This window comes from Elgaria multicarinata, chromosome 11 (assembly GCF_023053635.1).
Source record: "Elgaria multicarinata webbii isolate HBS135686 ecotype San Diego chromosome 11, rElgMul1.1.pri, whole genome shotgun sequence".
In the NCBI taxonomy this organism is placed as follows: domain Eukaryota; kingdom Metazoa; phylum Chordata; class Lepidosauria; order Squamata; family Anguidae; genus Elgaria; species Elgaria multicarinata.
In genome coordinates, this window is record NC_086181.1 from 13,590,062 (window position 1) to 13,615,794 (window position 25,733).

General features: G+C 47.6%; 1 protein-coding gene across 1 annotated transcript; it reads left to right on the forward strand.

Annotated features, from left to right (window-relative positions):
• On the forward strand, positions 1 to 24,346 carry ABI3 (ABI family member 3). The gene is made up of 8 exons (XM_063138737.1): positions 1 to 202; positions 2,701 to 2,868; positions 10,780 to 10,956; positions 20,194 to 20,279; positions 20,913 to 20,999; positions 21,596 to 21,789; positions 22,275 to 22,409; positions 23,983 to 24,346. Exons 1-8 carry the CDS (start codon positions 86 to 88, stop codon positions 24,144 to 24,146), a joined length of 1,128 nt encoding a protein of 375 aa, XP_062994807.1. The 5' UTR covers positions 1 to 85; the 3' UTR covers positions 24,147 to 24,346.
• Positions 24,347 to 25,733: the final 1,387 nt, after the last annotated feature.

Consider the following 25,733-nt stretch of genomic DNA (forward strand, 5'->3'; position numbering starts at 1 on the left):
AGCTGCGGGGTTCGAAACCCCAGTGCTGAGGCAGCGTGTGCTGAGAAACAAGGAAGTGGGGAGCCCCAGGCGGCTGAGCGGCGACATGTCTGAGCTGCAGGAGCTGCTGCAGAACTCCATCCCTTTTGCGAGGGGGGTCCTGTGGGACAACTACGGCAACCTGCTCAAAGTGGCTGATTACTGCGAGAGCAACTATGGGCAGGTGAGTTGCAGCAGGGTAGAAATCGGGGCCGGCCCTGCCACCGGACAGGCAGACCAGAGAGGAAATCGCACGCCCCCAGAGAGGAAACACCTTGCAGATGTTTTGGGTGACAACTCCCATCATCCCTGAGCATTGGCCATGCTGGGTGGGGATGATGGGAGTTGTAGTCCAAAACAGTCTGACGGCACCAGGTTGGGGAAGAAGGCTGATCTAGGCTCTGCTGATGGTATGGCCAGTTCCCAGTGTAAATGGGAAGGGTGGACCCACAATCACCTGCAGCGTTACAGGGAATGCCGAGGAGCTCCCCCTGTTCGCGTGGGGAGCAGGACATTGCAGGAGCTGGGGGTCTCATACATGGCTTGCTCCCAGTGCAAACGGAGCCTGTGCCCCCAAGAACCTCTGTTACGATGTCATGGGTTCAGGTATACCATGCGCATTGAACCTCTTTCATCCCAAAGGGCCAAATTCTATTTCAGAGAAGCTGTCAGGGGCTGCATGCCAGTGGTGGGCGGGGTCAAAGGCAAAAGGGGTGGAGCTTGAGGTTCTGCAGCCCTGATGCACCCAGTTGTAATCCGCCCTAAACCAAGGTTTAGGTTGAGTGGACAACCTTCCCTACCGCAGTAGTATTTGAAGCCCTCCCAGCAAGGTCTTCTATATTACATGACAAAGAAAGCATCAAGGCCAAAGTAAAAAGCCGATCCATGCTACCAAAAAGGGCAATTTGGAATTTGCTGGTGGAATTCATTTCCCTTTTCTGCCATTGAGTTTGCAGTGACTGACACCCACCTTGGGCGCAAGGAGTGAATGGCACTCAGATTAATACTTGGAGCAGGTTGATTCTTTGGCTTTTTTTTTTTTTTTAAAAAAAATATTATTTAAAGGATCTGATCTTGACACTTATCTGTCAGCAGGAGCAGGGGATGCAACTCAATTATCTAGCAATGAGAACTTTTACAAAAAATTAAATGGTTATATTTTGAAATAAAAATAAGGGCATGGCCCCTACCTTCTGTGGGCAAGAGAATTGGCATAGAGTTCAGTGGAGTCCCCCCCCCCACACTTTTGGCTGTGTTCACCTGGGTGCTTGTTGGCTGTTACAGGTGACCAGTGGTGTCCACCATGCATTTAGCCATCCCTTTCCTGCCTAGGGCCCTGGTTTGACCATTAGTACTGCTCGATGAGTGTGGATTGCACCTTTGTTTTATATCAAAATTTAATCAGCAAAAACTTGTATTTAATTTTCACTGACTTGGATTGATTTCTGTGAAACTGGAGTGGTGACTTACACATCGCCAACGAAGAGGAAATGCATCATCAAAAAAGAGGATGGGGGGGCAACAATTTGCATAAATTTGCATATGAAGATGCATGTGTGCAGGTGCAAATTTAGAAATAACAACTATTATTTAAATAGAACTACAAGACAGCTCACCGTAGTGGAGAGAGACTGAGCAGGTGACCTGGGTGCCTGCTCTGTCTGCTGTCCAGGTGTGAAGTGCTGATGGGGAACGTCAAGGCTCCTGCTCTCTCTGCCTTGCAGTTCTCTGATTTTAAACCAGATGTGGAATGGGCAGCCCATCAAACAGAGGACACCTTTGAATAGAGGACTGGCCTCTGCCAGTTCTTCGAAATAGAGCACTGGCCTCTGTAAAGGAGGGGGCAGTCTTCAGGGTGCTGGGTTGGTGCCACCTCCCTCTTACTCTGTACTTTCCCTCGCCTGGGGCAGAAGCGTGGGGTTTCTAGGTGGCCATTTGGGTAATGGAGCTGGCCCCGACCTCTTCCTGGTGGAAGGCGACCAATCGCCAGTCACTTTCCACCAGGCACCACCCCTGGGTTGGCCCCGGAGCAACATCAGATGGCAGAAGTGCCGTATTGACATCGCTCCGATTGAAAAAGTCAGGGTAAATCCCAGACTTTTTCAAAAACTGCAGCATCGTGGGAAATCCCCACAGTGGCTCCAAAGCTGCACCTGTGTCATGTAACTGACACAGCACAGATCCACAGCCACCACGGGGCTTTCCCCACATATAGACAGCCCCCAAGACACCTGGCTGCCCTGTGTGAAACACCAAGCTGCCTTTTTGGGCCCCTCAAATGTATGTGAAGTGCAATCCTGTGCACATTTAGACAGAATGCTGGGAGTCTTACAACTCCCAGCATTCCCCAGCCAGCTAGGACTTGTAAAACTTTCATCTGTCCAAACATGCATAGAATTGGCCCTTAGTATTATAACTAAGCCATGAGATGGTGCAGAGTATAACTACAACAAGAATACTTCCGATTACGGATTGCCTAGGCTCTCCACCAGCTTATCAGTGTCACAACAATGTAAACAAAAGGCAAAGCCATGTCAGATGAAGTTCTATTCCCCTTACTGGGAAAGGGAAAGCAGTTACATGTCACACCTGAGGAACAGCCGCCAGTGACAACACAGAACCTGTTTCTGTTTTTCAGTTGGACCATTCTCACGTCTTTGTTTCTTTTTAAACACTTTTAAGGCACAAGACAAACGGAAAGCCCTTGAGGAAACCATGGCTTTCACAACTCAGTCACTGGCCAGTGTGACCTACCAAATCAGCAACCTGGCCAACGACATCTTCAAAATGCTAGACTTGCAGGCCACTGAAGTCCGACGAATGGAAGCCAATGTCTCCTCCATCACACAGGTGGGCAAGAAAACCATTTGAGAAGGCAACAAGAAACATGTGGAACATGTGCTTGGGGTTAGGCCTTCATTTGGGATGGGCCTGTGTGCCCCAGAACTAGTTCCCAGTTGATAGCTCTTTAGTATTAGTATTATTCTCATTGCAGTGCTCTCTTTGAATAAATCCTGAAGCGGTTTACAAAAAATAGTAAACACGACACAGGCTCTGAACACCAGACCTCACGTCTGCCACCACTTCTTATGGGGCGACACAGGCTCTGAACAACAGACCCGGCCGAGGCTACTCCCTGCTCAAGCCAAGCACCACCACTTGATACGCCTGAGGCAAGGGATAAAGCCCACCTTCCTCCAAACTATGTGGAGAAAGGGGTTTAAAATGGAGAAGGATTTAATATATATAATAATGCGCTGTGAGTTATATCTGCTTAGGTGAATGATTGTCAGAGTGGGTGCTGAATGATGTAAACTTAAGATGATAAATGCCAAACAGACACGTGGGATTTTTGTGGTAGTTTTAAAACAAACAATCAAAATTTATTTTTAAAAGTTCATAAGCTTTGTTTCAAATAACAACATTTAAAAACCTTTTTGAAACCTTCCATACAATCCTGTCACCCTCACATTCGCGCTTTCCTTTCACTCACACAATCACTCTTGAACTTTATTCTCAGTATTGATTAATATACTTCCACTACGTGCACACCACACTCTAAAGACACCACTCACTACACTGACTCTCAAATTTCCCAAAACTTAAGTACCATAAATACAGAGAGGACTACAGACTCTAAGAGCCCCTAACAAGTCTCCCTGGAAAGAACAGAACAGAACAGAACCCACAATCCCCTCAGTCCTTCCCTTATATATCACTCCTCCCCCCTCCCAAGACATTCTAACTCCGCCCACTCAGGCCAACATTCTAAAAACCACAGACTTACAAACTGCAGGCATACCTTTTGGGAATTGACTTGTGGGGTGTAACGCCACAGATGCATTTTCAGTAAGCACCTAAAAAATGCCAGTGTTGAGGCCCGCTGAAGGGAGATCATTCCACAGGGTGAGTGCCACTGGCCCATCTCCATGCTGAGGAAAAAGGGTGGAGAGCAAAGCTCTGGTGCTTTAAATCTTTATTTTTATTCTCAAATCAATTCTTCAATGTACTCTACGCGTTTCGGACAGTGTCCTTCGTCAGGAGCTGAAGAAGGAAATGGAGGAGGAAAACATTAGACAGTAGATTTGTGGGTCCAAGTAAAATAGTCCAAACAATGATACAAAAATGATAAAACTTAATTATAAAAAGAAACTCTTATGCCAAGTATCTGTTGCTTCTCGAAAAATCTCCTCCTGCTTTTATAATTAAGTTGTATCATTTCTTTTGTCGTTGTTTGGACTATTTTAATTGGGCCCGCGAAACTACTAATGTTTTTCTCCTCTATTTCCTTCTTCAGCTCTTGACAAAGGACATTGTCTGAAATGTGTAGAGTGCATTGAAGAATTGATTTGAGAATAAAAATAAAGATTTAAAGCGCCAGCGCTTTGCTCTCCACTTTTTCCCCCCTCGGTTTAGTGGTGCTTCTTTCCCTCACTTTTGCACCATCTCTGTGCTGCCACTGAACAGAAATCCATAGGCTGTGGCGTGGATGACAGGGCCTGCAGATTGTTACTGGCCTGGGTGGTTGGTGTAGGGGGGAGATGTTCCTTGAGGTAACCTGGAGGGGATCTACACAGCGACGTGAAGGCGCTTGCGTGCGCCTCCAGTGCGCCCCGAAACTGATTGTGTAGATCCTGCCCTATAGGGCAGGATCTACACAATCAGTTTCGGGGCGCACTGGAGGCGCACGCAAGCGCCTTCACGTCGCTGTGTAGATCCCCTCCTGGTCTCAAGTTGTTTAGAGCTTTGTATACTAATACCAAGTGTTTAAACTTTGTTTAGTAGCAGAGTGACAAAGTGGATTTTGTCCACCTGTTGCAACCTCCTCCTGGGCGATGAGGGGAAGATGTATTTTTCTTTTTAAAAGACTCACTAGTATTGGGGAGAAGTTATAGCCCAACAGTAGAGCACTGCTTGTAGGGTCCCATGCAGTCCTTGACATCTCCAGGTTAAAGCATGGTTGCTGGGTTAGGAAATTCCACCGCTTGTTACTTTGGACGGCTACTGCTACCAGACAATACTGCAACTAGATAGACCATGTAAGACAATAGCATATCCCCATTTTCTCTTTAATGCAGTCGGTCCTCTCAGGCTGGCTGGGGATGGTGTGAGCTGTATCTTGCACCGCCTTTCTCCAACACATTTGGAGGACACCACATTGGGGAAGGTGGCAGGTCCCCAGAGAGCAGGTGGAAGCCTTCCCATCCCAGCACGGGGAGATGCCATGGTTCAACTTGCTAAGCATGAATGCTACCATATTTTGCCCAATGTGTCCCCCACCCACCAGTACAACAGATAGGAGGCCAGCATGCTGAGCACAGATGGACCACTAGAGGAACAAGATCTCTGCAGGGTTGCTTTGTGTATTGTCCAGCTTTTTCAGGGGCTTCTTTCCACACCTCAGGGTCATTGTTAAAGCCCTAAAGCGGACACACCTTTGGGCTCTAAGACCATCAAGGGGATTCCCCTCCCATTCCCTTCTCTTTCTACTGGAATATAGGGAGGGACACACACACACGGTGTTCTCGGACATCTTCCTGTACTGGAGAGCTGCCTGACGGGTTTCCTGTTTCCCTGACAATAATAACAGAAGAAAAACATAATGGACCAGGAAACATCAGTGGAATGGATTAATCATCTCTGTCCTTTCACCACTTTGGTATCTCCAAACACTTATAAAATCTACTTTTGGCCCAATTTCGTTGAGTGTAGGGAAGCTGCAAGAAATAACAGTTTACTTTGTGCTTGATTTGAGCTTCCTGAGGCTGGATCCAAGAACACACTCTGCAAAAATTATGGTATTTGCCGGTCCTGTTTTTCTTCTCTGCCAGCAGGTCTCTTGCAAGGAGGGAGGGATGAGAGAGAGCACCTCTGAGCATGTGCAGCATTATTGATGGGCAGTTAGTACTTCTGGTGCCATGCTGTTTTACAGATCATCCATGGTCTGCATCAAAGGGTGAAACGGGGGGTGGGGGAGTGTTTTCCTTTGGTCTTAATAGTTAAGGAAATATGAAATATACAAAAAGCAGGCCTAAGACTCAGTCTGGCCTGGAAGTGAGCCAGTCGCATTCCTCCCTAATTGAAAATGGTGTTGCAAGTACACCCCCACCCCCATTGGGCATTTGCAGTGATGGTGAGCAAGAGGTCCATAGGCTAGTAATATGCTGTGTAATGATGCACAGAAAGGTAGGGTGGTGTATACCTTTTGGGATGGCCCATGTGTAAAGCACACAACAAACATTTTTCTTTGCTCTGTCACCGACACAATTCCATGCTTCACACCTGCTTCTACATTCCTGATATATTAGAATAACAGCTACACAACAACGCTCTTTGCCCATGTTGATAAAAACACACACACCCAATACTCTGAGTACATGCAGTGTAGCATTTTAAACTCAGTTAATTCACAGCACCATCATGACTACAGGAATAAAACTGAGTTCGTTTCTGCTGTCCTGATCATCACCTTCTGCTTTCTGGGTGAACATTACCACTCACCTACCCCCGGCTCTGGACTTTGTAAAGTCCAGCCTTAAGTGCACCGTTGTGGACTCTGGTCTTTAAGATGCCATAATGCACTTCCTTTCATACTTGCTGCAACAGGCAAACACGGCTATTTCTCTGGAAATTGTTACAAGGGGTTACTGAGTCTTTCCTTACATGTTGATGTCAAGAAGAGATTAGACAGGCATCAGCCAGCTTTGCTTTAGATCGGATGTCCTGCTTCTCTAGGGCAAAAGGCAAAAGGTTAATCTGGGTCAATGCTCAGCCCCAGGACTAGTTTGGAAGCCTCCCCCCAGCCTCAAAGCCCCCTTCAGGCTTCACTGGAATACGGGCTTGGAAGCACAACCTTTCCACGAAGGGAGTGTTACAAGGAAAGGCAATGTAGTGGCTATTTAACGACCACATGATTTCCTTTAGTTTTTCCTGCACACAATATTTTGAAACACATTGGAAATCATCCATGCAACCAATGGATGGACCAAACCTCTGATTAGGTGGGGCTGTGAATCCATTCTGGGTTCCAGAACTTTAAAGGAGCTGTCCAAAGTGCTGAACCCCAAAATTGGTTCAGTACCTTGGAGAGCCCTTTTAGACTTCTGGCTGGCTCTGAACGAAGCCTGGAATGGGCTTACCTCCCACAAAATCAGAGGCACCAGTCCCCACTGCTGTGGCGGTTCACAGCTTCCCTACGCCTGCTATAAATGTTGCAGCTGCACCACAGAACTGGCTGTCTACACAGCATCCGGTGCCTATGTGGTGAGGTGCATTTTGCTACACTCAGCATGGCTGGGGAGAGCCTCTCTCCACTACGAGAAGCAGCCCTGGAGAACCAATCCCTGGAGGTGCCGCTGGCTGAGAGACTGCGCCCTCTGCTCATTTTTACCCTTGGGTGTGCATGTGTGTGAGAGAGGGGGTGTGCTGGGGGCCCCACCTACACATTGCCAAAACAGGACGCCATTGAAATTCACAGCCCCACCGAAATTGGAGCCACATCCCCCACTGAATTAAACAATATTCCCATCTATTTGGCTTGCCTGCAAGGGCTGGCCTGTGGCCTGAGGCAAAGGTGTCTGTCTGCCTCTCATTTTTAGGAGATTTGACTCCTTTTGCCTTCACCTGGTCTGTATTCTGTTTCCTCTGCAATTTCCATTTGTTGTTTTCATTTTTCCAGAGCCAGCCCACAATGTTTTGCTGCCTGAGGCACAGGACAAAATGGCAGCATCTTCCACTGCACCTGAGGGAAGGAGTGTAGCTGAGTGGGTGCAGAACAGGTCCACATGCCACACACCGCCCTATCCATTCTGTGCCCCTCATCGTCTGCTCCTGCCGTGGCCACTTCACTCTGGGTCATGGTAGAGGCAGCCCCTGTGAAACCATTTCTATGTGACACCCCCTCCTTGCATATCTGTCTGTCATATTGTCACCAAATGGGGGTGGGATGGGAAGAGAGCTGAGGCTGAGAGGGAGCATGTTCCTTATGAAGTGAGTTTATCGCTGAGGTAATCTTTGAATTGGGAGCTTCCTAGTTTACAGCTCGCACTCATAGCCACAACTTGACAGCTCTCATTGAGCTATGTGGAAACAAGCACACATAGGTTTGCATAGAATATTTGCTGTTTGTTAGTGTCAGCCTAAATTTGGCACTTGACAATGATGACAAATGTGGCACTTGACATTCACTGATGGTAAGGCCAACCCTGGCCATAGAATCAGAGAACAGCAGCATATATAAAGCTCTGAGCACAGTGCGTTCGGGCCCTCAGCCTTGCCTCATTATGGCTTTATCTTCCAGACTCTTATCACCATTATGGCCCCTTCTCAATCTTTTCCAACACGGCCACATACTTCTTGGACTGAAGTGCCCAGAATTCAATGCAAAATTTCCAATGTGATGTTATCGGTAGACAGATAGCATTGCTTATTTTGGTACCTGAAGTGGAAAATCCAGTGACTCCTCCAGTTTTGGTAAAAGTTAACTAAATAACTTGTCTGTTTAATAAAGGTCTGCTCATTAACATCACCCCTGCATTTTCTGTCTGAGGCGAACCACCTCACCCTACCTAATACTGTTATTATTGTTTTATCATTGATAAATAATCACGCTGTTATGGTGCAATCACTCTGCTTTACTCACAGAATTTTACCTAACTGCCCTGTGTTTTTCCACTGATTCTTCCGCTGATTCTCCTCCTACTTTAGTAAACGTGGAGGAAAAGATGGAACGGCGGCACAATGATTTCTGTTGGTGCTAAGACCCCTCCATTAAGAAGCCCCCTCAGTTCTGGAAGAGAAAAAACCAGCGTAGTCCCAGCTAGCTTGATGGAGTGGGCTTTGCTACCGGTTTGTGTTCAGAACTGAATCTCCAGTTAAACCAGCTACAAATGTGTAGCTTGGAGATGCTCCTTAATTCAGCATTGTCACTTGAAGCTCAGGTGGCCTCATGGGCTAGGAGTGCTTTTTACCAGCTTTGGCTGGTATGCCAGCTATGCCCTTTCCTGGACAGGGAGACTGGCCACAGCAGTTCAAACTCTGGTAAACTCCCAAGTTGATTACTGTACAGGGGCTGCCTTTGAAAATGACCCAGAAGCTTCGGCTAGTGTAGAACGTGGTTTTGAGTAATTCGTACAGTCAGGTGGGATTGTATGACATCATTCTGAAGGAGCTGCACTGGCTGCCTCCTTACTTCTGAGCCCACTTCAAGGTTGCTGGTGTATACCTTTCAAGCCGTAAGCTTGGGACCCACATATTTGCAGGCGTGCCTTTCCCTATTCCTATCTGCCTGCCTGTGACTTAAGATCATCAGGAGAGGCTGTTCTCCAAATACTTCGGGTACATTGTGTGCCAACAAGGCAGAGGCCTTCTTCGTTGAGGCACCCCAACGTAAGTGTGGATGCTTTCGTATCAGCTTAAACCTTTTTGTTTTAGTGGTTGCTTTTGTCTGTCCTGTAGTGTTTGTTGCCTTCCCTGAGCGTATGGTTTTAGTGTTATTATTGCACTGTTTATTATTACTTTTTAAATCATATTCGTACATCACCCTGGTATCTGCAAGGATGAAGGGCAGTTTCTAGAAATCTATACAAAACCAGAATGCGACCCTGTCTGTCTATCTGCTATAGTGCCAAGACCATAAAATCTAGACATCTGAAACTTGGCATGCAGACTAAAGGACCTCTAGGGATGTGCACCACATGGTTATTTTGTTTTTAGAATGCACGGATTTTAATTCATTTTAATGTCTCCATGTGGTTGAAGCCTTCGGTAACATATTCTGCCACTAGGGACAGACTTCCCTAGCCAACTCATAATTTTGCAATCCATATAGTTTGAAGCCAAGGGATATTAGTAGGCCGAGGGACATAGTTAGACCTGGGCCCTCCTCCCTGCTTTGGGACAACTCTCCTCAGGGGAATTGAGTGGACAGACCCCTCCCTCAGGGGGTATAGAGTAGGGATGTGCTCCGCTTCTAATCGGACCGGCGAATTAGAAGCGGAGCGGGGGGCTTCGCCTCCCCTTAAAGCGGAGGCGAAGAGGATTGGGGGGCCGGCGGAGCGTTGCGAAGAGGATCGAGGTGAAGGCGGATCCTTCGCCTCGATCCGGAGCTCCGCAAGAAAGGTAAGTGGGGTTTACTGGGCCCTGCCGCTGTCGCTGTCACCCATGCGGCAACAGTGGCAGGGCCCGGTAACCCCCCCTCCCTCCTCTCCCTTACTTGCATCCGTCCGCGGTCCCTCAGCTTCTTCAATTGAGCCCGCGGCTCAACCAGGAAGTCTAGGCCACAGCCCAGACTTCCTGGTTGAGCCACGGGCTCAATTGAAGAAGCCGAGGGACCGCGGATGGACGCAGGTAAGGCCCCCCTCCCCCTTGGTCCCTTACTGGGCTCTGAAGGTAAGGGAGAGGAGGGAGGGGGGCCTTACCTGGCACCACTCCCCTCCACTCCGATTCGGAGCCGGAGCTCCGCAGCGAAGAGGAGTGGACTATGGGCGGAGCGGTGCGGAGCGGATCGGGGGGGTCCGTGCACACCCCTAGTATAGAGGCATGGCCAGCAGGCATGGTTTCACTCAGACAGAGCAGGCACAATGTGACCAACTCTGACAGCTTTGCACGTTTGCTTGAAGTCTTTGCTGGATCAAACTAAGAGCTATTCCAACTCATGGGAAGCTGGGTCTGTACACTAGTAAATCCGTAACGATTCCTGCGCCAGGTTCACGTGGTGCTCCAGGTGAGGCTCTCCCTCCTCACAAAGTCTCTCTGCTGCAGGTGGTGGAAATGCACAAGGAGAAAGTGTCCCGCCGAGAGATTGGGACGCTTGCCGTTTGCAAGTCATTTCCGCACTACCAGAAAATCATCTACCCTAAACACCTTGAGCCCCTGGAAGCGTATTACAGAAAGCCGTTGAACTTCAGCAGTTTGGATGAAATTGGCCATGGGATAAAGGTAAGAGGTGTAACGTCCTCTTTTACTCTGAGGCTGGCCCTACAGTTAGGCAAAAAGTGAGGTTATGGGTGGAAGGAGTTGGAGGACAGAGCTGTGTGCCCCCTAAGCTAGCCTGTTGCCCTCAGGTGTTGCTCCGTTGCCAGTATTGAAGTAAAATTTGACTGCCAATCCAGTCAGTTCCTACACATGGAAGAGCAGGTGGGCACCATCTTGTCCTTTGGCAGCAAAAGGTCTTACTTAGCCTGGCCCTGTTTTGCTTCCAAAGCCAAAACAGAACTGCTGCATGCTCCCTGCAGGTGCTCTATACCTAAGCTGTGGTCTCTTCTTCCTGTGAGGCGGGAGGAGGGGGACCAGTTGACTTCCTGCCTGTCACAATTGTACCTTGTATCTTGACAGAACAGGCTGACAATCGTAGCTGGTGAAGAGAGAAATATTATAAAGCACTTTATACACTTCTAATAGTAGCAGTGGTAATAAGAATGATGTACCAGTATCTCTCAGATATAACACTGCATGTGGAGACCTGAGATTTTTAGGAATTCATGGAAATGAAGCACGACTAGAAATGAAAAGCAATTATCTTGGTCTCAGTATCACAAAAAAGGGAGAAAAGTCTCAGGATGGAGGCAAAGGCTATCAATAGCAACTATCCCTGATGGTTATGTGTTACCTCCAGTATCCGAGGCAGTAAGCCTGTGTGCACCAGTTGCTGGGGAACATGGGTGGGAGGGTGCTGTTGCACTGTGTCCTGCTTGTGGGTCCCTGGTCGACAGCTGGTTGGCCACTGTATGAGCAGAGTGCTGGACTAGATGGACCCTCGGTGTGATCCAGCATGTCATTTCTTACATTCTTATGATGCTATAGGATTATACAAAAGCCCAACACATTTTGGCCTCTTATTTTTTAGGCCTTCTTCAGGAGGCTGTTTTAAAGCCTGCACAAATTATCAACAACAAATTGTCTTGCGATGGCGACCCCATGAAGAAGGCCAAAAGAATAAGAGGCCGAAACGCGTTGGGGCTTTTGTGTAATAAAAATCTCCTAGCATCCTGTGCCCATCTCGGTATAAGCCGTAAAAGCAATCTGCAATACTCTGAAGCAAAATGTGTGCGTGTGCGTGTGTGTGTCTGCCATCATCACTGCTGTTAAAGACAATGTGGGGAAAAGTCATCTTTCTTTGGACTTGTCACAGAACCAGGAAATTCCTGTCCAAATGCTGATACTCTAAGATAGGAGGCAGTGGCTCAGGTTATCAGATCTCGTCCAGAACTAGCGTCAGAATGAATGAGCAGCAGGCAGCAGAAATAAACAAGTAAATAAATGAATGCTCCTTTTTATTAATAAGTCTGGTTGCAGAAATGCGTGCAGCACTGAGAGTGTGGTTTGCAAAGGTCTTAAAATGAAGAAGGTAATTTGGCTGGCCCAGAAGATTTGATGACTTATATAGAGACCGAAAGTCAGCAGCAGACAGTGAGTCTCCACGCACTTCCTCTGTGGAAATGTTGACTCTTTTGATGAACCACCAAGCAATTACATTCTTCCTCTTTTAATAATAATAATTTTTAAAAAAGACCAACGAGAAAGAAAGAAAGAAAAATAAGAAAAGAGCATGGTTAGAATTGACATCAACAGAAGTCAAAGGAAAAACCAAATAAAACAATGGCTCAAACTCAGAGAAGATTACACAGCAGTCCCAAAGCCAGCCAAAGGCCCAATGAGAGGCTGTTGGATGCTGTGGAAATGCTGTTATACTTATTTCCAAGCCTTGGGTTTTCCTTTTCACTTTAGCTTCTGCCTTTACTCTTCACATGCCTAGAGGAACTTAATAATGCTTTGGCGTGACCATATGAAAAGGAGGACAGGGCTCCTGTATCTTTAACAGTTGTATAGAAAAGGAAACTTCAACTGGTGTCATTTGTATGCATGCAGCACCTGGTGAAATCCCCTCTCCATCACAACAGTTAAAGCTGCAGGGGCCCTGCTCTCTTTAGCTAGAGTGACCAGATACAAAAGAGGGCAAGGTTCCCACAGCTTTAACTGTAGTGATGAAGAGGGAATTTCACCAGGTGCTGCATGCATACAAATGACACCTGCTGAAATTCCCTTTTCTATACAACTGTTAAAGTTTCAGGAGCCCTGTCCTCCTTCTCATATGGTCACCCTAGTTATACTGGAGGAGAGGAGCTCCACCATTGCAAGAGATTTTTTGTCCTGGAGCTCCCTACCAAGACATCCTTAGAAAGCTCTATGGGTGTGGATGTTACCACCGTAGGTATTGGGTAGGAAATTATGCCGCTCGCTTCAGCATTAGCCTTAGGTCCCCATGTCTTCTGGGCTTAATTCAAGGAGCTGCTTTTAACTCGCTTGACTCTAAATCAGCCTCTCCCAAACTCATGCCCCCCAGATATGTGGGACTTAACCCCCCCTGCCCTAAATAAATCTTGTCGATTTTTCCTGTATAATATTGCCAGGATTCGATCATTTTTGTCTGTCTCTTCTGCCAAGACGCTTGTTCATGCACTGGTTATTTCTCGGTTGGACTACTGCAACCTTCTTCTCTCTGGCCTTCCTTCTTCTCACATCAGTCCGTTGGTTTCTGTTCACCACTCTGCCGCAAAGATCATCTTCTTAGCTCGCCGCTCCGACCATGTTACTCCGCTTCTGAAATCTCTTCATTGGCTTCCAATTCACTTCAGAATCCAATATAAACTTCTCCTGTTAACCTTCAAAGCTTTTCACGGTCTAGCTCCTTCCTATCTCTCCTCTCTCATCTCACACTATTGCCCCGCTCGTGCTCTTCGCTCCTCTGATGCCATGTTTCTCGCCTGCCCAAGGGCCTCTACTTCCCTTGCTCGGCTTCGTCCATTTTCGTCTGCTGCCCCTTACGCCTGGAACGCTCTTCCAGAACATTTGAGAACTACAAGTTCAACCACAGCTTTTAAAGCTCAACTAAAAACTTTTCTTTTTCCTAAAGCTTTTAAAACTTGATGTTGTGCAGACTTCTACTGTTACTTTCTACTGTTAGTTTTTCCCTACCCTGTGCCTGCTTACCCTTCCCTGTACCTGTTTGCATTCTCTTCCCCTCCTTATTGTTTTACTATGATTTTATTAGATTGTAAGCCTATGCGGCAGGGTCTTGCTATTTACTGTTTTACTCTGTACAGCACCATGTACATTGATGGTGCTATATAAATAAATAATAATAATAATAATAATGAGCTGGGCCCTGCTTCACATAGAAGAGGCTACCTTCTCCGTAAGGCCTCCTGATTATTCCGCCCATAGCTGGGGCCACTCTGAAGAATAGACAGGGCTTAATTTGATCCAGCGCTCATCCAAGTTGAGCTCCAGCCCAGAACATGTGTTTAGTGCCAATTCCTGGAAGATTTGAAAATATAATAAAGACAGGGGCCCTGTCCTCCTTTCCGTATGGTCACCCTACTCTTATTCAAATGCTTATAGTACCTAAAATGCCCAGTCTCTACAGTGACTTCTCTGACAGGAGGGGAGGCATTCGTGGATGCATCTTGTCTCTTGCGGCATGCATGAGTGCGCGCATACCTGGGGTTGGAACCCGATTCTGCCTTCCACGAGAGGAAGGCCCCGCCACTTGTTTTTTTGGGGATCCCCCCTCCCCACAACACAGCTCATCCCACTCAACCGGGTGTCCTGCCTCTCTGCGTAGCCTTCTCAAGGGGCTAGAGGCGCTGCTGTGGCAAGGAGGGAGCTGAGCGGTCCACTTCCGACAACGCAGTGGATCCAGCATAAATCTGGATCCAACCCTGAACACCATTACAGTGCACAGCCTGCCATCTCACGCACTGAAGGTGTTGACATATATTTCAAAGAGTTGGTAACGTATTATAGGAAAAGTATGGTGTGTGTGTGTTTAAAAATACACTTTTTTAAAAGCTCCAAGAACAAGCAGCCCATTGGCTTTTGAAGCAGTGGAGATGGGCCTGTCACTGCAGAATAAGTGGAAGAGTCAGCATGCATAGTGCAGTGGTGTGGCTAGAGTGCCAGACTGGGGAGAGCCGAATTCAAATCCCACTCTGACACTGGGTGACCTTGGGCCTGGGATCACTTCTCAGCCACAACTCCCTTGTTGGTTGGAGTTGTTTTGACAATAAAACAGGGAGAGGGAGCACCATGTTTGCTACTCATTTGAGTTCCTTAGGTGAAAGGAAAGATGGAAATGTAACTAATAAAATAAATAAAAAATGAATGGGATAAAGCCCACAGCTGCATATGTGTGTGTGTGTGGGATCCTTGAGAGGACGTATGTTGCAGGCATGTCTTTATAGTCATCTAGGCTGGCCATCTGTTCCTTATTTCAAGGACTGGTTCCTTATTCTGGACGTAAATGCAATATTGCTAAATACGTAAATGTTCTTGAAACAAGGAACAGGTGGCACTCCTATTTTCGTCTGTGAAACGTTAAAGGGTATGGCTGACTTTTCATAACCTATTCTCCACCCCTCCCCTACTTCCACAAATTGCAAACATTTTTCTCCCCCGCCCCCCGCCACTTGCCCGGTGCAATAATACAATTCTAAATTCAGCCTGTAGCAAACCGAGAAGCTGCAGCTGTGACAATGCGCACAAGTTCAATATCTAGGCGGGTTTTTTTCCCCTCCCTCCCTGCTTGCAAGTTACCTTGAAGAGAAAAGGAGAATTGTGCTGTCAGCTGGGGCCAGCCATTGGGACTGATCTGAAAACCACAAGCGTCTGCACATGATGAGGCAAAGATGTTCTGGGCAGAGGGGAGGCGCTGCGTGAGCTTTCGGTTCCCACGCCGGTGCCCTCTTTCCCAGCAGTGTTCTCACCACACACAAGGCCGCTGCCGCAGCAGGGGCCTCACAGCCCTTTTGCTGCCCTTTGTTAGCACACAGCTTCGGCTCTGCAAACAGAGTGGCCGAGGGGGCTAAAAGACATGACCCAGTTTTGAAAAAAGGTGCGCTTCTTCCATGGAAGGGAACTTTCTAACTTGACGGTCGGGTGCTAAACTGGAAGGAGCGCCCCTAAAAGCAGGTGAAGCCGTGGCACAAAATGAAGGAGAACAATGCGGAGCACTGGGGGAGACGCAGCCAGCTGCACATCTCCTCTGCTGTGTGGCCATGGCTAAGTAAGGCCTAGTCTGCACACTCTGGGTCACACTAGGCTTAGAGGTTAGATCCAGATTTCCACTGGACCAGCTGCACTGAGGGAAGTGGATTTCTCCCCTTCTTCCTTCCCATGGCAGCCCCTTCAGCCCCCTGAAAATGGTACACAGAGAGTCAAGAGACCCTTGTGAACCGTGAGCTGCAATGTAGGGTGGGGTGGGTGGGGGTGGAACACACACACCCCAAAATTGGGTGGATGGGCCTTCTGCAAGCAGAGCCTTTTCTCTCAATGAAGGTCCCCCCCCCTTGCAGAAGGCAGATCCTGGATCCTAACCTTTATCTGTCCCCTCTTCCCCTCTCTAAATCCACTCAGTCCAACAAAATGAGATGTCTCTGCATCCAACTATTTACAACCGAATTTCAGTCAGGAAAAGTTACTTGAGAATTTCTCCTCCACCCTGCCACCTTCATTTCAGCCCTGTCCTTAATTATCTTTAGTTCTTATATTGTCCAAATTGAGATGGAAGCAGATAGCTGCTTGCACTGTGATGGCTACCCTTCGTTGCTTCATGTAAGCCGTGAGCGGGGAAGTTGTGGCTTTTGAGATGGTGTTGGGCCCTAACTTCCATCATCCCCAGACAGAACGGCCAATAGTCTGGGATGATGGACATTAAGGGTCCAACGACAGCTGAAGCAGTGGAGGTTGGTGGCTCCTATTTCAGTGGGTCTATGAAGCCATTCCAGGTTTTCGCTGAACCAATTTTGGGGACAGGGTTCAGCACCTTGGATAGTTCCTTTAGAGTTCTGGCTGAATCCTGGAATGGACTCGCACCCACACAGAAATCAGAGCCACTGATCTGGAGGGTCACAGCTTCCCTACACCTGCTATAAATGTTGCTTAGATGCTACAACACAGAACTGGCTGTCTACACAGCATCCGGTGCCTATGTGGTGAGGTGCATTTTGCTACACTCAGCATGGCTGGGGAGATCCTCTCTCCACTAGGAGGGGCAGCCCTGGAGAACCAATCCCTGCAGATGTTGCTGCCTGAGAAAATGCACCCTCTGGTCATTTTTGCACAGAGTTGTTTGCTGTGTGTGTGTGAGAGAGAAAGAGACAGGGGGTGCTGGGGGGGGCACTTACTCATGGCCAAAAAAAAAGAGGACACCATTTCATAACATTTGCAAATTATGTGTAAAGGTGTAAGTTTAAAAATACCTCTAATTTAAGTGGAAATACAAGACATCTCACTATAAGGGGGGAGACGGTGACTCATGTGCCTGCTCAGTCTGCCATCCAGCTGCCAACTATGGATGCGTGACTTCAAGCCCCCTCAGTGCTCTCCTTCCTTTGGCTTCTTTGACTTTAAACCAGACTTGGCCCGGCCAGCTCATCAAACTGAGGCCACCTTCAAACACTGTCCTTTGCCACTAGGGATGGCTAAGAGTTTCGGTTTTGTTTGCAAAGCATGCGAATTTGTTCCGTTCACAGCTCCAAACGTGAATGCAAGCACGAGCACGTCTCTCCCGAAAATATTGGCTAGTTGTCAAACAGGTGTTCATGTTCGTCTCATTCCCGGTTCCCAGTTCAATTTGCCAAAATTCCTAATTTGCACAAAACCCCCAATTTGTGCAAATTTCCTCTGTAGACTGAGGATGGGGACTTGTGCAGTTTGTAAATTTGGGGGAATCTACATAAATCTTCCATTCCAGCATTGCTCGATTTGTGCATCCAGCAAGTAGGAATTGTAAATGGTAAGGGGGCACAAGATGAGCAGCAGGGTGGAGGATCCTGGCGATCTTGAACATCGCTCGCTCGCCCATCCTATCTGCTACCTCTTCAACATAGAGGACTGCCCTCTGTACAGTAAGACACCTAGGGCTGTGTAGAGCCAAGCAATGCAGCAACTCACTTCCGACCTCCCCTGCTTCTACTGGGATAAAGGCAGCAGTTTTCACATTGTGCACTGGGAGATTTTGGGATTCCTCGGGAATTTATCAAAGTTTCTTCAGTGCAAAGGCCAGTGGTGGTGGATAGGGTTCTTTGAAAGATCATTTGACAGCCACCAATGATCTTCCCCTGCAATGCACAACAGACACTGGTGTGTGTGTGTGTGTATCTTCGCAGGTGCATTGCCAGCTCGTGAAGTGATGGAGAAGCCCCATGTGAAATGAGTGTAAGCTCTAGAACATATCCCAGAATCCACTGCAGGAGCCCCTCTGACAGAGAAATATAAATACAGTACGCAGGTAGCCCGAGCCTGCTGAAATCTAGGGACCCTAAAGGATAGGGCTGAACCAGTGCTCAGGTTATCTCCTTACCGCTCTCTCAGGGTGAGGCTCATTCCTGTCCCTCCATACCACCTCTGTAACCCCATGATGATCCATCCCCTAATCCAGCCTCCTTGAACCTGGTGCCTGCCAGATGTGTCGGACTACAACTTCCATCATCCCCAACCAGCATGATCATGGGAGTTGTAGCCCAGCACATCTGGAGGATGCCAGGTTGGGGAAGGTTGCTCTAATATATCTACAGTATGTCTTTGATGTGTTCTTTCCCTTTGCCTCTGGCTACTGTTTCATTACCCCTTCCTCCCTTCCAGCCCTGGTTTTCCATACATTTCCCTCCTGCAACAGCATTGTCCTCCTTTTTGGTTCAGTTTCAAGCCATTTCCTGGAAGGACACCAGGAAAACACTTAAAGCCAGATGCCTCTCATTCCAGTAAAGGGCGGTTCCCATCTAAAAGCAGATTTCGATGCAAGTAGCTAATGTGGGTCAATGTGTGCGTGAGTGCATGTTTTAATGTTCATCCAGACAATATGGAAAAACTGGAAAGATGGGACTTCTGATGTGGATGGGGGGGTGCATTCTCACCCGCAGGCAGACGTTCCACATGACTAGCTGTACAAAACTAGGGCTGAGACAGTCTCCCACCTAGGGACATCTGGATTTTGTAAAATCTGTTCCATCTGCATTTCATGGATTGCCTTTCCTGCCTTTTTCTGCTCATTGGCAGAATTGGAGTCCCCCCACCCCAATTTCCCAAATTTGTGCGAATTTGCATTTGAGCAAATTCATGCTTGCAAAACTGCACAAATCCCCCTTAAAATGCGCTAATCTGCCCCTAAAATTCAAAATTTTCCATAAAATGTGAATTTTCATGCTTTAGCCTATGGGGGAAATGAGCATTTTTGGTTAGTGATCTTTTATTTTACATATTTTTTTACAACTAAATTTGCATTAAATTCCAGAAAGAAAAATAATAATCCTGGTCTGCAATTCTGTGGAATCTGTGTCTGTGGAATCCATCTGAATTGGGAAAGCTGCCCTCATTTGTACCTGGTCACGCCAGTATAGCTCCTGCAGCTTTAACTGTTCTCATGAAGAGGGAATTTCACCAGGTGCTGCATGCATACAAATGACACCTGCTGAAATTTCCTTTACAACTGTTAAAGATACAGGAGCCCTGTCCTCCTTTCCATATGGTCACTCTAGCTTGGAGGAGGCTACCCCAACCCACCCCAACTAGGAGGAAAGGTTGAGGTAAGAGGTAGGTGTGTGTGTGGGTGTGGGTGCGTGTTGGTTGCAGGTCACTCTCCATGGAACCTCAAGTAGAGTCCTGAAGTGGAGTATCGGATCTGGGGTCTTGGTGGAGCATCAACTGTTTTCCTGCTTCTGTGCTCTGCTTGTACATCTGTAAATTAAGCAAATGTTACCAAAAATACTCTATAGCAGCCTTCCTCCGCTTCCAGCTGGTGGCTTCCAGCTCTGTTGGACTGGAATTTCCACCTTTCCCAGCCAGCATGGCCATGGATGGGAATTGCAGCCAACACATCTGGAGGGCTGCAGGTTGGGAAAAGCAGACCTATCTGGCTCCAGAGTTCTTCCTCTTCTAAAGGGAATGGAAACCTTGGAACTTCTCGCCTCTCTGGGAAGTGGGGAGCAGGCAGCTATGTGAAACTTGCAGATCCTTCTTCGGTGAAGTTTTCATAAACAGAATTACCTTGGCAAAAGCTCTGACAAAAAGAACTCCTTAGAAGCAAAAGAAAAAACGAGTGGTAGAGGAGGATTCCTTTGGGAAATGGCAGTCTGGATTCCCTCTGTCTCTCTCACACCTCTCATCTTCCCCTCTTAGGATCAAAGCTCACAGCTGGCCAGAACAGGGACTCTGTCCCGGCGAGCAACCAAGACAGCAGCAGCGCAATCATCCGGGAGCCTTGGGTGAGTTGCAGCACTTAGAGGCAACAGGAAAATGCAGCTAGCGTGGTGTAGTGGCTAAAGTGTTGGCCTGGGAATTGGGAGATCTGAGTTCTAGTCCCCACTCAGCCATGGAAGCCCACTGGGTGACTTTGGGTCAAACTCAGACTCTCAGCCCAGCAGGGATGTTTTTATGAGGATAAAATGGAGAGGAGGAGGATTATGTATGCCGCCTTGGGTTCCTTGGAGGAAAAAAGGCGGGATAGAAATGCAATAATAAAATAAATAAATAAATAAATAAATAAATAAATTTAGCCTATGGCATTGCTAGGTGGCCATGTGTCCTCTTTTACAGAGGAGAGTCCTCCAGTTGAAGGGCCATCGGAGGACCATCCTACATTTGAAGGCAGCCTGTACCCAGGAATGGGCAACTTGTGGCCCTCCAGCTGTTTTGGCTTACAACTCCCATCATCCCTAACCAGCATAGCCTCTATTTGTAGGCCAAAAACAGCTGGAGGGCCACAAGGTAACCATCCCTGCTCTATTACTTACTTGATCAAGCTTGTAATATTTTCACTCCAAATAAAATTGAAAGGCAATTCTCAAAAGAAAAACCTCATGCAAGATCTGGGGAGAACCCATCTCTTTGTCTTTTAGGAGAAGCCACCGGGTACCGGAGCCGATACGGCCACCAGTCATCCCAGACGGAAAACTCTCTTCAGCCTCGTCATTGTCCTCCTTGAGGTACCATTTGTGAGATACCAGAGAAGGGAACTGAGGTAGAAAGGCAGAATTGAGGGATAATTGAAAATATGTGACATTCCAGTTGCATCCAATTATTTACAAACAAATTTGAGTCAGGAAAAGTTACTTGAGAATTCTTCTCTGCCCCACCACCTTCATTTTAGTCCTATTCTTATATTGTCCAAATTGGGATGGAAATGAAAACCACCACCAAACTAATACATACATCGGGGAGAAATATTCTTACTCAACCTGCTCCCTGCTGGCTGGTTTTCTACTCGCAGAGAGTTTGGTGTTGCTTTAATAGACGGGTGAGCGCCATGTGGCCCCTGTGTCACCAAACTTGGCAGAGAGGTAAAAGACCAGCGATTTTAGCACTATGGAGCAATAAAGATGTCAAATTTAGCTTGTTCTCAAGCTAAATTTGACTCTTTTTGTGTTCCGTAGCTGCTAGAGGAACAGAGGGGGGCATTCAAGAATGACATTTCCCTCCTGTACCAGCTCAAACTTCTACCGCCTCTCTCTGCCTCATGTGTAGACTAGGCCTGAGACCCTTGACCTGCACCCTGAAACTCTCCCTTGTTTGAACGTTGCAGCAGCCTCACAGGAGCGACAGGCAGCACGAGTATGAACCCAACTCCTGAGCCACCTCCCCTTCCCCCCTCTATGCTGTCACCGATCCCTCCGTCAATAGAAGCAGAGATCCTTCCTCCTCCTCCTCCATCAGATATATTACCACCTCCACCTTTTGCAATTGATGATATACTTCCACTGCAGCTCTCTGAGCCAGGTAAGAACTTCTTAAAAGAGATTAAGGGCGGGGAATCAACTTGAGCAACTGCCCAGGTTTACACACCCCATAAGTGAAGTGCAGGATGTAGAATTGGCTTCATGGTTCAACATTCCTGAGAATATTGTCTGGTTTGGTTTTGTTTTAAAGCAGCCTTCCTCAACCTGGGGCGCTCCAGATGTGTTGGACTGCATCTCCCAGAATGCCCCAGCCATGGCTGGGGCATTCTGGGAGTTGTAGTCCAACACATCTGGAGCGCCCCAGGTTGAGGAAGGCTGCTTTAAAGCGAGTTTCTAGCCCTGCGTTTCACCCCGGAAGCCGGTGGACAGCAGAGCAGGAGCGTCCAATGGTTGCAAAAGGGGTGGGACTCAGCTTCATTGCTGTGCTTCTTTCCAGAGGGCTACCAGGCACAGAAAACCAAATGCAATGAAGCACCTTTCACTTCCTTGTTTGAGAAACTGCTAACCTGTTTGGTTTCTTTACAGATCTTGATTTCCCAGCATCCCCACTGCCACCACCTCTGGACATTATTAATTCGGAGCAGCTGAGACCTCCACCCCTGCACCCTCCACCACCCCCGGAGAAATTGCCATGGGCCCCCGACACCTACCTAGAAAAAGGTACCTGAATAAAAACAGGTGAACTGCTGAAGTTGTCTTGACTCAGCATTTTTCCTGCCTCCTGGCAACGGCCATAGAGAAGGCACACACTCATCCCTATTCTGAGGCCTAGCCATAGCGACACACGCAGTGCTGAGGACACAGCCCTTTGCACGTGCCAAAAGAGACTTTTCCATTGATCTCCACTTTCTCGGTACAGGTGTTGAGCTTCTGGACATTACTCTTACCACCAGCAGTGATAGATTCCTTCTCTGTGGGTGGGTGCCTTAAGTGTCTGTTTATTATATGTTTTAGGATGCCCCTTTATCAAGGCCAGGGAGATTTGTGTCCCTGAGGCGTAAAAAACCAAGTGGCACACCCTAATCAACACAAGGCTTAGTCCATTCGGGAGCTTTTCTGCACCGGCCCCATCAGAAATGACCTGGCATTCCGCAAGAGCAAGACCGGGGCCTTTGCAGAGCCCATGTTAATTTCAGCTCCGCTTCCAAAGCACAACTTCCCAGTGGACTAGGCCCTGTGGGTTAAATCGACCTTCCTTGCACTCTGCCAGTTTTAAAAGCACCCAGCCCCTGCTCTGTATGCCAGGGACAGGGGATGTTGTTGGATTGCAACTCACATCAGCCCTCACTATTGACTCTGCTGACTAGAGGTGTTGGGAATTGTAGTCCAACATCCAGAATGCCATACATTACGCCTTTCCCTATCATGGACCTCCCTGTCACACAGTGAGTTCCACAGGATATATATCTCAGTGGAGGTTTCTTCAAGGTTTAGAACAGATCGGGCTCATGATGAGATAGGGAGATAGAGATAGGGTCTGTGGAGAGTGTGACGATATAGGGAATTTGTGAAGCGATGGATGGTGACGAGATAGAGGGTGATTAGGATCTGTGTGGATGAGATTAAAACTGTTATTTACTGTTCAACATTGGAAGTCTGAAAATGATAATAAATACTTCTTTGTGTTATAAAATCCTATGCCTATGGCTCCTGGCTACACAGCGGTAACTGTACTAAGGAGAATTACAAAGGCCAGAATAGAAGGCCGGTGCGTCCTCACAGTTTGGGATTAACATGTTGGGCCTGAGATAAAAGTCCTGGGGCTCATCTACACCAAGCAGGATATTGCGCTATGAAAGCGGTATTAAAAGGCAGGAGCCGCACTACTGCTTTATAGTGGTATTGAAGTGCACTGACAACTGTTGGGGCCCATCGACACATACTATATGCTACTTTCATACTGCTATATCCTGCTTGGTGTGGCTCCTGCCTTTTATATATCACTTTCATAGTGCAACATCCTGTTTGGTGTAGATGAGGCCCTGGTGGCAGCAGTACTGAGTCTGTGTGTGGTAGAAGGTCTTGCCTGCTGTGGGAAAGGCCTCAGAGAGGTATTCTTACTGGGAAATAGTCAGGACTGCCCATAGACCAGTAGTTACTCTTAGAAGCTTGAGTAGATGATGATGATGATGATGATGATGATGATGATGATGATGATGATGATGATAATGATGATGATTGCCTCCTCCCATCACCTGACCTTCTTTCTTCTTTCTCTTCCCTTTGCCTGCAGTAGTGACCTTGTACCCTTACACTCAGCAGAAGGAGAACGAACTCTCTTTTGCAGAGGGGGCCATCATTTATGTGACACGGAAATACTCAGACGGCTGGTGCGAAGGGGTGATGCGCGACGCAGCGGGGTTGTTCCCAGGAAACTATGTCGAGCCTTTGCACTGAAGGTGGCGGAATGGAAGCTAGAGATCAAAACAGTTAAATTTAAGTTCCCAAGAACTGTGCCTGGAATGGGACCACCTCGTCCCTGCTTTGAAGAAAGCATGTAGAAGCAATCCTGTGGGGGTGTTGGTGTACGGTAGGGTGACCGTATGGAAAGGAGGACAGGGCTCCTGTAACTTTAACAGTGGTGTAGGAAAGGGAATTTCAGCAGGTGTCACTTGTGTGCATGCAGCACCTGGTGAAATTCCCTTTTCAACACAACAGTTAAAGCTGCAGGAGCCCTGCCCTCTTTTGTATCTGGTCTAGAGGGCAGGGCTCCTGCAGCTTTAACTGTTGTGATGAAAAGGGAATTTCACCAGGTGCTGCATGCATACAAGTGACACCTGCTGAAATTCCCTTTTCTATACAACTGTTAAAGATTACAGAGCCCTGTCCTCCTTTCCATAGGGTCACCCTATGGTGCTTTCCTTAACTCTTTCTTAATCAGGTTGAAATAAAGCTTAGTTGGGGGGGTGCATTTAAGATGATGGCAGAAGCATTCCCTTTCATTGTCCTATGGCAGTGGTCTGGTCCCTGGGCCAAATTCTGGCCAGGCTGAGGGCTAAATCCAGTCTACCAGGGCTACCCAGATGGCCCACCTCCTTCCTCATGCCCCATCCTTTTTCCCTGACCTTTTTTGGTGTGTGTGTGTGTTTCCCATTCTTAAAGGTTGGAATGTTTGTTAGTTACTTGTTTAAGCTAAAATATGCTGGTAGTTTTGCCACCCCCCTTTTGCATTTCATGTTGGCCCCACCCATTAGCGGAATGCAGCGCCCAAGAGCTTCTCCAAAATTGGGCTGGAAGAGCTGCAACAATTCTGCCCTAGAGAGACATATGATTTATGGTTCCTTTTCCTCCTCAACAAAGCCTGTGCAGTAGCTACCTATTTAAGCACCCACTCTGCCCTTACCAAAGCAACTATTGCTTACTGCAGCAGCATCCCACCCACCCATCTTCAGCCAGTAATAAACAGTTTATTGTAATAAACAGCACAGAAGTGCATTGAAGGACACTCTGTGGTTGTTTTCTTGAACTACCAGCAGGTGGTACTCTTGTGTTGCTTGGCTCAGAGTACAGGCAAAGTGAGAGGGGGGTAAAGAGTTATAGAACTTGACTAGGCAGACCAAAGATTTGACTCACTAGAAGGAAGCTTCACATCTACATGCCAGAAGTGGAAAAACTGAACAGGATCCTCTTTGGTTACGCCACATGGAGCTTGTGCAAACAAATTTACCAGTAGATGGTGGCCTGTGGGAAACAGTTATTTCGCAGTTGGCCAATCTTGAATTGGGAACTTTTTTGTGGGGGTTGGGAACTTTTAAAAAAGTTTTATTAAGGGCCACTGACCTTTGGGAAAGTCAACTGGAGCCTGCACTTGTGTATTGGCAGACCCACGCTTTCTCTCTCCACCCCTCAGTCAGAGCCAGCCTGGAAGGGTGTGTGTGCTGCTTAGGACAGGGTCCCTGGAGCACAGGTTCCCCCCAGCCCCCACTGCTTTGATGGCCTCCCAGCTCAGCATCATTGCCGTGATAATGGAATCCAGTACTCTCA